At 42.1% G+C, this 18,433-nt stretch overlaps 1 protein-coding gene across 7 annotated transcripts; it reads right to left on the reverse strand.

The window, feature by feature from the left end:
- Positions 1–900: 900 nt before the first annotated feature.
- Positions 901–15,669, reverse strand: ddx3xa (DEAD-box helicase 3 X-linked a). Of its 7 annotated transcripts, none has more exons than XM_084544843.1 (20): positions 15,338–15,669; positions 14,420–14,471; positions 13,885–13,932; positions 13,063–13,122; positions 10,026–10,133; positions 9,510–9,633; positions 9,006–9,110; positions 8,820–8,919; positions 8,595–8,730; positions 8,160–8,257; positions 7,970–8,068; positions 7,715–7,875; positions 7,474–7,618; positions 7,246–7,390; positions 6,906–6,956; positions 5,399–5,580; positions 5,136–5,253; positions 4,893–5,046; positions 4,614–4,729; positions 901–4,336 (listed from the first exon to the last, which is right to left on the reverse strand). In XM_084544843.1, exons 1-20 carry the CDS (start codon positions 15,380–15,382, stop codon positions 4,254–4,256), a joined length of 2,130 nt encoding a protein of 709 aa, XP_084400969.1. In that variant the 5' UTR covers positions 15,383–15,669; the 3' UTR covers positions 901–4,253. The 7 variants fall into 7 exon arrangements, with proteins under 7 accessions (XP_084400969.1, XP_084400966.1, XP_084400970.1 ...); XM_084544840.1 differs by having other exon boundaries at positions 9,960–10,133; XM_084544844.1 differs by lacking the exon at positions 13,063–13,122.
- Positions 15,670–18,433: the final 2,764 nt, after the last annotated feature.

Here is an 18,433-nt window from a genome sequence, read left to right on the forward strand (position 1 = left end):
GAAAATGTTGATTTCTCCATCGTCTTTCATTAAGTTCGTTAGCCTCAATGACTTATAGACTCCTCCCTGTGTCTGTGTTGGTTCTCTCCAGGTTCTCCAGCTTCCTCCCACCGTCCAAAGACATGCTGGTTAGTTTCACTGGTGATTCTAAATTGGCCGTAGGTGTGAATGTGACCCTTCACAGGACAAGTGACTTCTTGACTCCAACATTTAGCACCAAGCGGCGGTTTTCTCACAACTTCTGGATGGTGTTACCACCTGAAAAGCCAAATAAATACAGAAACATGACAGATATATAATTTGTGAGCCCAGATACGACACTTTGAATTCAAGTCGAGCACAAATGGTTTGATACTCCTTATCACTAATTTAAACATTTAGAGGACAATAATAAAAGTACATGTTGTTCCTTTTCCATGATGAGTTCCCAATTCAATAAACTAATAAAAGTCAATGGTTTCAAGAGCCCATTATTGAACGTTTCACATGAACCCCAGATTTTTGTGGGCTATTGTGCCACGTTTTATTAAAGACTCCATCTTTAAATCACTGAAACTTCAGTGAAAATTTTTTTGATTCCCCCAAAATTTTTTTTTAAAAAAAAGTACAATTTCAGGGTCAGAAACTTAAGTTGCCAGAAAATCTTTGGTTTTCATGCCACGTCCTTGGACAAGATATTGGACACACCAGTCAATCTTAAGTCAAGTTCAACTCAAACATTACGAGGAAGAGTATTTGTCCTTTGAATATCATCACGGCCATGTAGAATTAAAATAACTTGGAGAAAATTATAATGCAACCTCAAACAAAATTTTTCCTTCCTAACGAAGAATCAGCGTGGGCTCCCATCTACAGAATTCAACTCACCAAGCTTGGGGAAAATAAAGCAACGGACGCAGATGAATTTACAAATGAAATCTTTATGTATTTTCTTTCAAAAGAAATGAAGCCCATCCAATATATATATATTTTTTACCAAATTGAATCTCGCCGCCCGTCCGTCCGCCTCGTATCCACGACGAGGCGACGGGCAGCGTTGCTACAGGTCTTCTCTGAACTTCTACGGTAAACAGTTCTTCATGAAAACATGCTTGATTTTTCCGGAAACTTTTGCATTCAAACATTTATTTAGTAAAATCATACATTTTTGCACAGCTGAGTCATTTCCCACGTCGTGCAGTAGCCTATAAGCTAGTACAGAAAGCAAAGTCTACATCTAAACAGCTCTATGGGTTCTCCAGCGATCGTGGAACAAGTCTCGGGTTCTGCCTGCGTAATAAAACAAAAAAAAAACAAGAACAACAACAAAAAATTTAAAAAAAAAACAAGCATGCGCAGAGACCTCCTGTTCGACTTGGAAGCTGTTCTGGAAAATCCAACGCCTCAGACCTGCTCCACATTCAAGGAGAACTCAAGAGGCTTCATATATGCAAATACAACAATGAGAATAAACCACATGTTTGTTTCTTTAAGGATTGCCATGTGCCAGACATTCAACTGGAGAAAAAACAACTATCGGGTCAAATTAGAATAAAGAATCAATAATGCACACATTTGGAGAATCCGAACAGTTCTGCACTGATATGCTTTAGGAAATTGAATTGCTCTTTTGACAGCTTTAGTCCAAACCTTGGCATGTTTGTTCAATTAATTTCAAATTTTGATGACCAATTGGCATAATTCTAATATTAGAGATGACTGGCCCTGAGGAGGCCCCGAAACAGCTGTGGATATTATTTTACTGAGTCCAATGTATCTTAAACATTAAAAAGCTCACACTACCCCGAAATATATAAATTTCACGCATACAGGTGACATTCAACATTCAAGTGCCAGTGTTTTTTGTACTGTCTTTTGGTCAAGTTTCTGAAACTTTCAAAGAATCACTTTGAGGCTTACAAAAATAAATATTTGTCAAAAATGCTTAATAAATTACACAAAACTAGCAGCAAAAGTAGAATCTAGAAATCTGTGCAAATGGCTAAATTCCCCCCGACTGCTAAATCCCCTGGTCCCAAATAAATCCTGGTTTAAACGTTGAGAACCCTTCCCCTTTGTAAACAAGCTGCGTTTTATTTTTTATTTTTTATCTCCACAATCTCCTCACACACAATATTTGGAAGCTTAAGGACACATACCCAAGACATCTATATAAAACTCTAGATGTGCAATAAAACAACTTTTTTTTGTAAAACTCGATGGGCACGACGTACAAGGGCCTACACACCTAAATCAAGTAGCACCATTCAATCTCAAGTTCTCAAAACACTGTCAGTGCATCCGCTTTTAGTTCAATTTCTTTAAAAAGAGAAGAGAAAACAAAAAAAAAGTTTCAAGGCACAACACACCCGATGAGAAAACTGGGAGCGTTTTGAGGTGAAACGTCCCGTCTCTCTTCCTCTCAACTGGCCGCTCCTCTTTGAGAGGAAAAGCCGGCTCTGGCTTTCAAGAAGCCACAGATTATTATTTATTTTATACACGTCTGAGCAGATGAACTCCCAGAGGAGCTGACAGTACTTTAATGTTCCATAAAGGAAGTGGATAACCCCCCCCCCGCCTCCCTCTCTCTCTTTCGTCTTTGGCCACCTCCACAGTTACGCAGCAAGGGAAACCAAAGCCACTGACGATGGTGCTGCACTGAAAACTGCGCCTACATCTCCCGCCCCAGTACCCCACCCTGCCCTACCCCACACCCTTTAACCCCCAGTGGTCGGAGTGCCGCTCTACCGCGCTATGTTCCTCGCCATTTTTTTTTTAAGAAACCTCAGTGATCATTCAAATGCCTGTCTCCTTAAGATGAACCATGCCTCCAACGCAGCTTGAAAAGAGAAAACGTTTGTAATTAAGTTAAGCCTGCGACTCAGTTCACGTGTCCTTCCTCCTTGACCAAAAAACAAAACACTTGCAAGCGTAGAATACCATCGGGGCCGTGTGGCTGCAGGTCGCTTTGGTAAACACTAACACCACACACACCCCAACCATGCCCCCCCCCGATGCTGTGGTCCTTTATGCAGCCATTTTGAACTTCACTTTCAAGATGGCAGGCATTTTTTGCTTTTTTTTCCCCCGATAACATATTTGAAGAGAAACATTTCAAAAAGAATATAAAGAGAAAAAACAACAAATCAAAAAACTGACTCAGTTTTTCAACTTTGCATACAACCTGCCCGAAAATGTCTCAAGTAAAAATCAACAAAAAACACCGCCCACTTAATGTAGCTAGCACTTGGAAACATACTAGCTGCCGTAACACTGTCAAGTCAATTGAAAAAGTGTGGAGTAACAAGTTCCAGCATTGATTAGTCTTGTCTGAACCTCAGCGATCGTTGGCACTGAGCTTTAATGACTTCCGTGTTTAAGTTTACAATAGGAATGGCTATTTTAAAGACCACCATATCCATAAAAAAGGAGCCTGTCCAGGATAGAGTGAGCAAAAAATAAAGAAGAAAAAGAAATGTAACTTTGTCCCTTAGGATTAAAATACGGTTGGCCTCGCAGAGCGGCCCTGCTTGTATTAGGTAATGGCTCCGGTAGCTGTTTGACTATAGAAAAGGCTACATGATGTTCCTGCAGTAAAATTTTGAAGTTCAAATGGAGTCGTGACTCTTGGGAGCCACAACGCCCCGGTATTTGCCAAGGTTTGATCAAGTCAAAGCTTATTTTTACCTTTCTAATATATATATATTAATAATATATAATATATATTTTATTTTTTTCACCAAACAAAAATAGTAAAAACAAATTTAGAGCTCTTGGCCATGTTCATCTGGTGAAATGAAAACATAAGATTTCCTGTTTTAAATTCAAAAAGGCACAGTACATTAACATACAAATGATCCTCAGGTTACTTACTCAATTGGGTTTTTGTTATTTTTTTTCTCCACAAAAAAAAAATAAAAATAAAATAAAAATACTTCTAACAATGAAAGTCCGAGGTTGCTGTCGGGCAAATGCATGTCAGCATCCATGCTCACTCTGAGGTGTGCGTAATCTCTGCGGTCTCCGGTGCATTGCACGTGCTGGTGACTTTCCTTTTGCGTCGTGCTGCACTTCCTGTTTTATTTTGTTTTCTTTCTTTCTTTTCTTTTTTTTTTTTCCCCGTTTGTTGAGAGAAGCGAATGGCAGAGAACCAGGGTTGGTAATGTACTGTGTGTGTCAGTGAAGCTACACAGGGAGGGTTGTTATGGTCTGGCTTAAGTTAACATGTGGTTTCCATTGGGTCGGGTTGGCATGGCAACCTATTCCTATGGTGACTAGTTCCCCCACCAATCCACGCTTCCGCTGCTGTAGTTTCCTCCGTAGCCGTCGTTGCCGTAGAAGTTGCCTCCAAATCCGCCTGTCAAGACAAAAACATTTCAGGTCAGTTAGTCAAATATAAAAATAGATCACATCATCATGTTAATGAATATTTAGCCCGTTAAAAACAAGTGTGTCACCGGTGGCTTGCACCTCTAATAACTTGGGAGTAAATTGTTCTAGATATTCTGGAAAAAAATCAGCAAACGCACTTACTCACTGGACATTTTCAGACCTTTTTATGGTCAAAACACGTGGGCATTTTGAGGCTTAGCTGTCATAAAGGGTTATACATCAAAGTGAACCACACTCCTTACCTCCAAAGCCACGGTTTCCGCCATGACCTCCAGTGTTACGCCCTCCCCGGCTGCTACTGAAGCCTCCAGAACCAGGCGTCTGACGGTAGTCTCTAGCTCCGAAACCGCCAGAGAACCTGAACAAGACCAGAACAAACTGCTCGTTAGAGGGATACGACAAACTAAAAACAGCTTTAAGTGTTTTCTAAATGAACACAGGTCGTCGGCCAGTCCTGATTAGCAATTTCATGCTTCCTGTTTCATGAAGAAGATCTGTGTAGTTGGTGGCGTGGCAGTTACCTCTTAGAGCGTCCACGGGTGCTGCTCTTGTGCTGGTGCTCGTAGGCCAGGCTCTCAAGCCAGGAGGGAACCTCCTGCTTGGCCTCAACCAGAATGTCCAGCAAGTCTTTGGTTATGTTGCTGTTTTTGTCGTTAAAGAACGACGTGGCCAGACCTGCACAAAGCAGAGTTAAGATTATAGTTGATACAACGTTAAACGTACATAACAAGCCTCAAAATAAATAAATTTAAATAAAAACGTACCAAGGTTGCCCACACGTCCCGTACGGCCAATACGGTGAACGTATTCCTCAATGTCACTGGGCAAATCGAAGTTAATGACGTGCTTCACATTGCTGATGTCCAGACCTCTGGCAGCCACCTGAAAACAGAAGAGACCGGAAGAATTAACTTGAATATCGAGGTATTAGAATTTCTTTTAGTCTAATAACAATGGAACCTCTGAAAGCTCAGACAGAGTCAGGGATTCCCTACATTAGATAAAATAATGAATTTGGATTGCTTACAGCTGTAGCCACCAAGATGGGGCAGCGTCCAGACCGGAACTGATGCAGAGCCTCCTCTCGGTCTCTCTGGGATCGGTCTCCGTGGATGCTGGTGCAGGCGTAACCCTCGTGGTACAGGAAGTCTTCCAGAGCGTCTGCTCCCTTCTTGGTTTCCACAAACACCAGAGTCAGGGAGTCTTTGCCTGATCAACCGGAAATAAACAGGACGAGACAAAGGTTGGGACAAATACAAAAACAAAAAGGATAAACAAAAAAAAAAAAAAAAAAAAGTTAATTATCACCTGGAACAAAGCTGTACATTTTATTTTATTTATAAATGTAAAATGGAACTATCGTAATAAAAAAAAAAAAAAAAAAGGCCGGCAATTAAGATTATGACAAATGAAAAATGACAACTTATAAATGGAAGGGTTGCATAAAAAGCTTTACACTTCCTGACAACCATTAATTGAAAACATTGGCTTTAGTTTCTCTTTTTTATTTTCTGCACATAACTATATTAAAAAAAAAATAATAAATCTTATATTATCAACAGGTAACAATCCAGATATTTGTCATTAATGGCTATCAGAATAAAAGCTTGAGGCAACAAAATGGCTGAGGGGTGATGGGGTGGGACAAGGCCATTCCAGATCGCATCATTCACAGATAACCCTGCCACTGTTTTTTTTTTTTTGTTTTTTTTTGCTAAATGCACTCTGGCCCAAGCCAATACAAAAATAAACTACATCCATCAAAGCTCCATCCTTTCCGTATTATATAAATATAAGCCTGAGGTGAAAAAAAAAAAAAAAAAAAACTAATAAAATCTAGTCCAGATCAGATCAATCAGGTGGCAACAGGAAACCTGGCAGCTGAACCCCCGCCCTCCTCTAACGAGCCTTTTGTTGAGTGCTTAAGAAATCTGTTCATGACATAAATTGCTCAGTAGTTTGGCTTTTTATTTTTTTTTAATGTAGTGGCAGCCTAGCGACTAGTTGCCACCGAGACGACAAACGCAATGTGTGTTTTCATAATTTTTTTTAGGTGTAAGCAAGTTACAAAAGCACATGATTTCCACAGTTGCACAAGCAACAAGAGGAACTGAGGCTCATTTTTTTGGTGTAAATAAGTTCACTGAAGACACCAAATCAGAGCCATTAAATCTGTCACAGCCATCTGACTCAGAGACGGGGCTCTTCTCCATGACGACCAGCCAACACGTTGAGCCAGCTGACGTTGAAAACAAACTGCCGAGCCCAACGGGGACTCCCCTTTTTTTTTTTTTGCTATTTTTGTAAAGTGCAAGGCAAATTTAAATCTTTACGGTTGCTCATACAAGCTCTCACTAGAAAATGAAAAAATAAAAATGAGATAAAAACACAAAAACTGAGGCAGCATGTGAGGCGGAGGGGAGGGGAGGGGAGGAGGGAGGGAGGGAGGGGGCAGAGGGACAGGATGAGCTGTGGGATGTGATGTAGATTCTGGCTTGTGGGTCGGAGTGAAGTTATGGTATGTTCACACTCACCTGGTTTCTCTGGGGCCTCTGTCACATTTTCCTGAACCTCACTGGGAATAACTAAGATAAAACCAAACCGGCCAGTAAACGTAAGGCTGCTCAGTACAACACTTTCACAGCATAAGAAGCAAACTCCTAAGACACGGCAAGAGATTTCAGAACCCGCTCACCCCTACATTTTTATATTCAAGTCTTTCTATAATGAACAATTGTTATCAAGACGTAGCAAAGTCAATATTAGCTCAGCATGGGGAAGACTGACAAACACAGGATGATGGTTTAGAGCCCAGTGTGACCTTCATGGAAGGGAGGGGACGGAAATAAAAACATTGGTTTGTGCGTTTCTCACCTGTGGCGTTCAGCAGGTCAAGGAGGAAGGACCTCTTGTCCGTCTCCTCCACCCACACCACCTTCTGGGTGATGTTTTCTGAAGTGGAACCGACACGCCCCACTGCCAGGAAGATGTAGTCCTCCAGGAAGTCACGAGCCAGGATCTACAAGAAATAAACACATGAGAATGCAGATACTTTTCATGTTGAGCCACATTGTATAAACTTGTTAGAAACTCAAGATGTACCTGGATCTCTTTGGGGAATGTGGCGCTGAACATCATGGTCTGTCTGATGCCTTTGGGCGGCATGGTATCCTGCTCCACAATGCGTCTGATCTGGGGCTCAAAACCCATGTCCAACATGCGATCGGCCTCGTCCAGGATCAAGTAGCTGCAGACACATTTAATATTGCCAATAAGTATCGAGTGTTTCCCCATTTAAAAAAAATAAAAAATAATTAGCTTTGCCTCCTGTGCCATTACTGACTTGCAATAGTCCAGACCGATCTTGCCCCTCTCCATCATATCAACCAGACGTCCAGGCGTGGCCACCAGCAGGTGACAACCTCGCTCCAACTCCCTGATCTGCTGGCCAATGTCGGCGCCTCCGTACACGACGCAGGGACGCACACGTGAGCGGTAGGCAAACTGGAAAGGAATGGGTTAAAATATTAATAAATAAGCTTCTTAATTTTAACATTCAGTTAAAGAAGAAAAGAAAAATAATCAGTTTTACGCTTACCTTTCTTGCCTCATCGTAGATCTGCAAGGCCAGCTCTCTGGTGGGAGCGAGGACAAGGGACATCGGGTACTGCTTACGTCGGCCATACCTTCCATTATCCTGAGGTTAAAAGCAGAGTTGTTTATTTGAACAAGTCAAGTGGTTATGTTCAGCTACTGCGTCTTTTTTTTTTTTTTTCTTTGCCCAGTACCTGTCCACTGTTCTTCAGGGCCTGCAGAGCATCACCAGGCCCTTCTGTGTAGATCTGACTCAGCACTGGCAGCAAGAAGGCAGCGGTCTTACCAGAGCCTGAAACACATCAGGGATTAGACGAGTTAGGACTGGGCCTCACTATCAGTTTCTTAAAGTAATTAGATTCAGATTCACAAGGTCCCCGATTCAATTCATTTTGAAATATTTCAGCTTTGAAGGAATTTTACTTAAAACTGAAACTCATGACATTGGTTCTATTTGCAGATTTGTGGTATTTCAACAGTATGTCTAGTTTCTCATCTTTCATTTTGTCCAGCTGCTCCATCTCCATATTTTTTTCTATATATCCAATCAGCTTTTAGGTCTGACTGTGCCCTTTAAAGGCTATTCTCGTTGTGTGGTCCTGTCACGCTCAATGTATATAAATACTAACCAGTCTGGGCGCAGGCCATCAGGTCTCTCTTGGTCTTGATGATGGGGATCGCATGCTTCTGGACTGGGGTGGGACGAGTGTACCGACTCAGGCCGATGTTCCCCATGACGATCTCCCCCATGTCCACGTCGTGGAACTGCACAAACCATTACATCAGTATAAAATTGCTCAAATAAAATGAATAAAATAAATAAATAAATCACACAGACGTCCAGACAAACTTACGCTTTCAATGTGGGGTGGGCAGTTGTTTCCAGTAGCCTCCACGGGAATATCATCGTATTTCTCAAAGTTTATGCCAGTGTTGCTTGCAGAGAAAAGCTCACTAGAAGATAAGGTTGGAAGAAGTCTGGTTAGAAGCAGATGGGGACAGCTGAAAGTTTAATTATCAGTTATCAGAATCGGTCTTACTTTTCCAGGCGCTCGTTGGGAGCTGTGGGCTTGGACCAGTCCTCGTCTCTGGACTCGTCCGTCCAGCGGCTGTTTCCGCCGCCAGAAAAGCCCCCGCGCTCGTATCTGTGGGACGAGCACACATGCCGTTTAAGTTTGGAGCTAAAAAGAACAGCGTTTAATTTCACGTCAGATTTAATACAAGGTTATCTGCACATCTCGAGCGTTTCCTTCCTCGAAAACAAAACCGCTCTTATTGCGTCGTCTTAAATTGCAGTAACAAAAATAGCCTTGCAGCCTTTTCCCCCCCCTGCATGCGGAATAATACAGATCTCAAGTGACTGTGGGGTTGTAATGTGCCATTGTTGTAAACTTGAGCTAGCTCTTTAGGGTCAGTGTAATTTTAGCAACGCTAGTGTAACCGTTTGGATGAAATAAAGCATTGGAAACATCCTAAACATCCTAGAAGTACAGATATTCTTATACAAACACGCAGCATTTTATTAAATTAACAGTTTTACACACCTTCCTCTGGAGCCGGCACCCCGGTCATTGAAGAAGTTAGACTTGGACCTATCGTTGCGTCCTCCAAAGCTGTTGTAGGCAGCATCCCTGGGAGCTCCTCCCCAGTTGCCATCATTGCCAAACCCTACAACGAAGCCAGAAAGATTGCCGTCAGCGACATAATTGGGATATTTTATTTTGGACAATCGGTTGTCAAGACTTTAAATACCCAACGCCCATTTCTTACCAAAAGCACAAATTACCCACGTTTCCCCAAGTAGCTAAAAACCATTTGATATTAAAAATACTATTTAAATGCTGCAAATTAATAAGATCTTGCTAATTATAAAACCATCTAATAAAAAAAAAAAAGGGTGGGGGAGGGTGGAGTTTGTACGTTAAACTACACTCGACAGCTTGAGATGGATTTGTTGTTGGTTTTTTTTTTAAAGGACGACAGGATTTCCCCACCTGCGTTTTGTAATGGCTGATTAAACGTGCCTCCACCCCTGTTACCACGGTAGGCGCCACGCCCACCTCTATCATTGCGAGGGGGTCCACGCCCTCCGAAGCCCCCGTTTGTGCGGTTGTCGTGGTAACCATTCACAAATCCATTGCTGCGGCCGCCGTCCCATCCAGGTGAATCTTCACGAGGAGACATAAAAGGCAAAATAAAAATAAAAATAAAAAACTATGTGAGTGTCTTGTGACATGAAAAAGCGTAAAAGCTGCAAAATATTTGCATCACCAAGCAAGGACACATATGGACCTCACTAACTTAGGAGCCTCTCTTCAAATGCCCGACCTATTTATTTTCTTTTAAAGCCTTGATTTACTGACAACTGGGACACTAGTGACTCTAAGAAAACCAAAAACCTGGGCTGAAAGTTGATGAAATAACTTTTTCATCTGTACAAAACAAGAGATGTGGAGAAAATAAAAGTTTAAGGCAAAATAAATGTAAAAAAAATAATCCACAGACTCTAAACTAACTGATTTGTTTATTTGCGTTTGACTTGTCTGTACCAAGAAGCCAAATAAACCCCGTCTCTGCCTATATGGGACATTTACCACAATGGTCTGCCCAGCTTTGGACACTGGCTGTGTCATCGTTCCCATCGGTGGCCACACTATTATCAGTGCAGGCTGAGGATGAGGCTGGTGGTTGGGGGGGTAGGTGAGGGAGGGAGGGAGGGAGGGAAGGGGAGGGACAATGATGGGACAATTAGCTCTGCCACAATAAAGAGTGCTTTAGTAGCTGAGGCTATGCCACAAAAGCAGCAAGGGTCAAAACAGGCCACACAGATCTAGCCTCGATCAGTCTTGCTATGAAATAGAGCCAAAGGGGTGACGCTAGATCTGTGGGAAAGAGCTTAATGTACACCTGTAGTCAAACAGGTAAATGCTTTACTCAGTAGCACAATGACAAGCCTTGTAATGCTTCGCCAGTCTGTAGCTTAGAGAAGAAGTAAGGGCCGTCAAATATCATCAAACCAGTCCTGATCTGAGTAATTAAATCCGTTGTGCAAAGTAAGTGACTCCAACATTGTGTGATTTTCAGAAGCCAGTATCAACGAGATCAAGAGGTTTTTGTTTAGTTCAGGTTGAACAGAGCTGCAGTGAAGCCTGGAACAGGCGCAACAATAACTGCAGCATGGTAAATGAAGCAATTTACGTCAAAAACAAAAAACGCTATGAGGAATTGTGGTTGAATTTAGTCACTCAGATTCGTATCAGACATGTGGACTCTGCAAACATTGCAAAGCACACCATGCAGCAACATCAGACCATAACCTACCAACACAACAATGCAGAAGACTTTAGGTAAAACAAAAATAAACTTAAGATGGACCAAATCTAACAGCACTTTGAGAAACTTCTAATCTAAAATACAAAAACATAACTAAAGGAGCCAACTAATAGTTCTGAGCAAATTTTTATCAACACCATGTGTTTTAGGGACTCCAACGATGCTTGGAAAATACACTTTTATTTCTGTCTTCGGTTTGCTTGGAGCCCGACTCTCCTGACAGCAAATAAATAACCGTATCTGGAGATGCTTGTGCAGCAACTTAAGCCTGCTCAACTCCGATGCCTACCTGCTACAAGATTCCTTTGACCTTTTACAACCCGGGGACATACTTGAGGGTATGGCTTGGCTTTAACATGCCAGCCTCAACTAAAATAATTCCGGTACATTGTCATCCTGACATATAGAGATGCTTAAAGCCCAATGAAAATAAATAAAAGGCCAAGAAGAACACCCAGTAATCGCCCTACTTTAGAAAAACCAACCATTAAATCTGGCAGATAGCACAGGAGTGGGCAATCGTGGCTTTTGTTCCAAAACGTACCAGCAGATTGGTTGCTCTAGCCTTACACCAGATCACCTGGAGTGGTCAGATGTTGGGACAAAGTCCTGCATGCACTTGGCACGGTATTAAATAAGTCCATTCACTAATTTTCAACGGTATGCTGTAGGCAGAGACAAAAGGCGGCAAGGGCCAAACACAACTCAAAGGCATGAGACTCATTAGAAGATGGACTGAATGATGTAAATGTAAAATTAAGTGATTGTACAGAGTGGCTGACAGGGCTCAGAGGATATGAATGGTTGGACAATGTAAAATAAGTTCAGTTTTTAATTATCTCATACAGCTGATATCGTCTCGTATTAGTAAAAAAAAAAAACAGGCAGCCAGACTAGTGATGCAGTGCAGTCTTTAAAAGCACCATCACCATGCATCACAAGCACTTTCATTTTGCAAGCTTTGGTCGGACAGACGCAGTGTTAGGCCCAGATTTCTGCTGCTTATTCTTCAAGTGACCATGACAAAGCAAGGGCACGTTGACTGTGCCCCCCCCCCCAGTGTTCAGCGATTTACTCTGAAACTCTTTTGCCAAGGAGTAGAGGGCATGGCATGCAGGTAGAGGTCAAGGTATACCACATCGGTTTCGCCAACCCCCACTGAAGGCATGGTAAAAGGCAAGCTCTTGAGAGGCCAGTCTTGGGTAACCTGAGCAAAGGTAGGGAAGCAGGCTATAAAAAGACTCACCCACAAGTACTGGCTCATGCAGTATGAGTGCTGGGCTTGACTTTACACTAATAGTTACCAATCTTACAGTCATCCCATCCTGCTGTATAGTTATTTCTGTGCCTTTGCTGACACTCTGCCTGCCAAGGTTGTGGGCACTGCTTTGAAGAAACTTTGAGGACATAGCAGGTGAAATATGGACTTGATTACACAGTGAGAAAAAAAAAATCAATTAATATGGCAAGCTTTAAAATTAAACTACCTATTGTGAAGCATAAAAAAAAAAAAACCAAGCCTATGTCTAAATTAAGTTGCCCCGTTCTTACTTCACATCTAATTTTGACTGCAAGCATTCCAGCAGAGAGAGAAGCACATCAATTAATTTTGAGCTCATCATTAACTCCTACTGTGTACAGTGTACACACATCTAACCTAACCCTCTCCCCCCTTCGCACTGGCTTTGCTGGTGTGTATAATGGCTATTTCATGCATCTGAAAATGCAAGTTGCCCTCAGCGAAAGCAGACAGAAGGGACTTACAGAAATTTACTGGTGCCACTGAATAACCGCACTGTCTACCAGCGGAATAAGCATTTCCTGCTGTGGAATAAGAAAACAGTAAATGTCAAGTGTACAGTGACACAGTACCATGTTTCCATTTTTTTTTTTTTTAAAGTAAAATTATCTGACTCAGAATGGCAGACACAACGTGCCCTGATTCAAAGCCTTTAAGAGGCTATACAAAAACAGAAAAAACACTTGTAGCCACCACACGACCACCTCATCTTGGCTACACAACACAAGACATTGTAAAAATCTTTATCTGTAAAGTTAAAAACCACAAACCCACCCGCCCTCCCTCCCCAATCCCCCTTTATCAGAGCAGCCAACAGCTAGCACTCCTCTTGTTCACATGTGAGACATTGCACCAGCCAAAGAATGAACTTTGGGAACGATTACCTATTAAAAATAGGCAGGATTTTTGGAATTTGCCCCGCTCTCTTTCTTGTGAGCAGGTTGGGGGGTAAACAGAAAAATGAAGGCATGGCACCGAACACTTGCCCTGCTTTATTTGTGCCAAAACAGGCTTCCGTGCACGTTAAACCCGCTTGACACGGCTTTCACTCCTCGTTCTTTGCACAAGTGGAGTCGATGTGTTCCAAAGTGCAGCCATTTTTTTTTGTATTTCTGACTGGTGTAGATCAATATGTTACGAAACGTATCTGGTTAAAGCCTTACCGTTTTTTTTTTTTTTTCTCAAATGTGCTTGCTTTTACCATGCTCTGATGGGCTATTAAAAAAAAAGAAATCACACAACACAAGTCAAGCCTGTGCTGATGGTCTGATGTCTATTAAACGTACCGTTCTTGGGAGCATCTTTGTTCCTCAGGTGAGGTGGAATGTAACGCCCTGCGTGGAGAAAAAGTCAGTTAAACACTCACGCGAACAAAACAACGGATGCTAAGGGACATATGTGATTAAATACGGTTTGATTTTAATTTATCTAATGTGCTGGAAGATGGAAAAGCAAATTAACACAACTATTGACCTATGTGGGTCACATACCACCAGTCTTTTGCAGCATTTTCTTAATCTACTTATGTTCAAAGTGTGACCTTGCTGTGCACTGTGGTCACGTCTTTCTTTGCAGACATTTTGTGTTAATTTACACTCATCTTGCATACATTTTTAAGATGTTTTGAGGCCTCAAATGTCATTTTTGCAAGCGTTTGTGCTCATTTGACTTTTCAAAATGAGCAACAAGCTTCAACACATGTGGGAAAACGTTTGATTTGGTCAGTACACAACCATTTCCTCAAAGAGAACTTCACACCGACAGCACCGTGATGAATTATAACATCCAACAAGAACATGTACATCAGTTTTTACTACTTACTGCCGGTTCCTCCGCCTTGTCCGTCAGCAGAGTTCAAGTCTAGGGCAGCAAGCTATAAAAAAACGAAATAAAAATACGGTTATAGGATTTAATGCCTCTCGGAAAACATTTAAAACAACAATATAAAAATAAATACAAGGGGGAAAAACTCGGCTACTATAATTACCCGCTATCATAAAGCATAATACATCTAGGTGGTTTCTGTATTTAAATATAGCACAAACTCCTCGCCCATTAACATTTATAAAACTGGTCCTCTTCCGCTTTATAATCGCTATGTCGAGGCAGTGCCATCTAGACGAGGAATTAAAATGTAAATTAAAAAAGCCAAATGCGACACATATACTTGGACTACCAGGGGGGGTTAATTCGGTTTGTCGGAATTTATATGAGGAGAACGATTTGTCAAACTGGTGGTGTTTTATTTTCTTGAAATATTAAACGGTGGCTAAAAACCGGTGCCAACATTTTCTTCCTGCGCCACGTTTCAGGTCGAGAAGGCCCAACTTTAGCCGGGCTAACTTGGCGAGATACCGGCCGGGTCGAGAATAGCTAGCTTTAGCCGATAATTTTCCACTCGCTCCGAACTACTTTTTTTTCAAAGCTGAAATTTAAACCGTGTCTGTTTAGCTGTACTCAAGACAACCGTCGAGTAAATTAAAAAGCCGTTAACGTTGGGTTAAACGGCGTTTCGTTCGACCGGCAAAGCGTAGCTCCGCCATCACAATCTTCGACGTCGTCTCCTCCATTTTAGCAGCCGCAGCGTTAGCCTAGCTCCCGGCTAGCTGCTTAGCTAACGATGCTACCGCTTTCTCCGTCGAAACTACATGTGCGTAGTGGAAAATAACCACTTATCTAAGTAGGGGGGGAAAAAACAAAGAAAACAACATATAAATAATTACTTTAAAATGCTCTTACCTGCTGATCTAGACCGTGTTGACTATCAACGACCACATGACTCATAACTAAAGAGAGTAGTGGGGGATTATTTTCTGAAGAGAAAGGATTTTCTTTGTTAGCACAACCGGCTACGATGTAACGTTAAACTTAGCTTTTCCTTCTTCGGTACAAATGACGACCGTTTGAGCAAGCGGTTAAACTTAGCTAGACGATTTACTTTGAATAAATAAAAAAAAAAAAATGACGTTGTTTGGTATAAATATAAATTCCGATCAAGTTTCCAAAATGAATGCGGAGCTGCTGAATAGAAACCCCCTCCCGATAGGCTTGACCGTGGTGGTATGAGACACTGAGGCTTCATGTAGCGCGAGATATCGCTTCTGTAACCAACAGGACGGAGGTCGGCTTGGACAAATCTCGCGATATTTTGTTTCGTCTTCTGATTGGTTCATGGTTAACAGCAAGAAAAAAAAAAACGGTTTCCGGACACATAAGGCCGACCAGTTCTGTTTTTGTCTTACAACAAAAATAACTAGTGATTAACATATTTCTTAACAATTTGTCTTTGAATTTAATGAAAATTTAACTTCTTTAGTATTCTCCTGTTTTAATCTATCTTATATTATTTTATTAATTTAATAAATTTATGGGAAACACATTTAAAAGGGGGAAGGAGGAAAAAAACAAAACAGAAATTGGGATTTTACATCAACTTACAGCTATGAAGGCCTTCATATTATCATGGGCAAATTATAAGACAATAAGACCCTTTTTTTTAAAGACCTCCCACCCTCTTAACCACAAACATCCAGACTGGAAAAGACAAATGATGCTGATGAGTTTCTACTTTGGTTCAATTTGTGTCAGTGCCCTTCATCTTGTGAGGAAATAGGACACATACTCAGTAACACCACACAAACAGAGACGCAGAGTCTCCTTTAGGACAAAGATGTAGATCACCCACTGTATTTAAACATTTTCACAAACCGGTGGATGAAAGTGGGCCACACGGGGAGGTGTGACGTGTACCTTTTATTGTAAGGCCAGGCTGAGTCAAACATAAGCCATCAGCCAAAGCCTCCCCCCCCCAGTCTTCTTCTTCTTCTCTCATCCCCCTCCGTCTGTTGTTCCTCCGGCCTTCTGTTCTGCGTACAGTGCAGGCTGTGTGGCCCGTCACTTATCCCCCGCTCTGCGCCTCACCGGTTGGCCTGAGGAGACCATATGTTGCTGTGTAATAAGGTACAACGGAGGCTACTGGGACAGAGGTCAGCTGGTCAGAGATCTCTTAAAGTGCGGGCAGTAGGTGAAGCTGATGCAGTGGAAATCTGCTTTTTACTCACGTCACTCATTAGGGTAGTTTTCAGTGCCCTCAACCTGCACCAATGAGACGAGTCAGTGTTTACAAGGCACTTCTTGTGTTTTACTCAATTTTAAACTCATTTAGTTTCCCAATGACCAGGCATAACATTATGACCACCGTCCTACTATTGTGTAGGTCTCCCTTGTGGTGACTAATCAGAGAATGGACATGGGCCTTCTGAGGGTGTCCTGTGGTGTCTGATAACAGATTGTTGTTAGTGGGGGGGCCTTTGAGGGGAGGGGCCTCTGTGGATCATCCCACAGATACTTGATCAGTTTGGGATCTAGTGAATTTGGAGGCCAGGTCAACACCTTGTGCTGTTCTTCATGTTCCTAAAGTGTTTTTGTGTGTGTGTCTGTGTCAGGCTGCATCCTGCTGGGGATGGCTGCTGCCATCAAGGAGTGTCATTGCTATGGGGTGGGGGTGCCTGGTCTGGTCTAGGTGGGTGCTACATGTCTAAGTAACATCCACACCAATGAATGCCAGGTCCAGAAGTTTCCCAGCAGAACAATAAATTGTCACAAGATGGTCAGATGGTTTTAATGTTGCGGCTGATCGGTGAATATTACAGCATACAAGCCACACACACAAAAAAAAGATCAACATGACAAAGAGTGAGGCAGACACATTAAGTCAGTTATAACAAGCTGACATCATTGCATTCAAATTATAGCAATGAATAAACAAATAAATAATAAAGACAGATTAAAAGAACCTCAGGGAAATAACACAGAGCAGTCTTTGTGTCTTTGCTGTGAAATACAGCTGCACATAGTGAGGCGAGCATGTGCAAACGCTTAATACACAGATAGACAACAGACATTCATGTAACCGTTTGTCCTGTGAAGGGTCAGGTCATGGGGGGCCGGAGCCTATCCCAGCTGTCATCGGGTGAGAGGTGGGGTACACCCTGGACAGGTCTCCAGTCAGCCATTCACACTCACGGCCAATTTAGAATCACCAATGAACCTAACCAGCATGTCTTTGGACGGTGGGAGGAAGCTGGAGAACCTGGAGAGAACCCACGCAGACACAGGGAGAACATTCAACTAGTCCACACAGAGAGGAACCAGTCAGCCAATGATGGATTAGAACCCAGAACATTCTTGCTGTGAGGCATCAGTGCTAACCACCTAGCCACTGTGCTGCCCCAGATAGACAATAAATACCACATCATCAACTAACCATCGCCATCACAGTGTTATAAAATGAGTCAGGCAATATTACAGATGATCTTCCGTCAGCCCTCTCATTAAAGACAATTAAAGACAGTCAGGGTAGCAGCATGTCACTTAGCTGAAAATTAACCCCATGTTTTCCAGCTGCTACATTAAAGTGACATACATCTTAATTTACCTTTAATTAGAATCCCATAAAATAATACCAGCATTGTTGTGAAATCAGCTTTTCCAGAGCTGCTCTTAGGGCGGGAGCATCGGTGTGTTTGTTTTTCACCTGTCTGCTCGGTGTGTCAGCTCCATTAGTCATCCTCCGCCGCTCGGCCAGTGACGCACAGCGTGTTCTCAAGCACACAGGGAAAAACCCAAAAGGGGCGGCAGCCTGGCCAAGAAATGTTGCTCGACTTGATATGAAAACTGAGGGATAGGCCGTTAAGTAGAGCCCAGTTGTATAATCATGTAACCTACATTTTCAGCTGGACTAAAAACATAATTGTATTTGTGTGTTTTTTTACTCTAGGTGACTCTTCTTTACCGGTTCTGGGAACACTCTCCCAATATCTGAGACTATACTGA

This window comes from Chelon labrosus (assembly GCF_963514085.1).
Source record: "Chelon labrosus genome assembly, chromosome: 5".
NCBI lineage: Eukaryota > Metazoa > Chordata > Actinopteri > Mugiliformes > Mugilidae > Chelon > Chelon labrosus.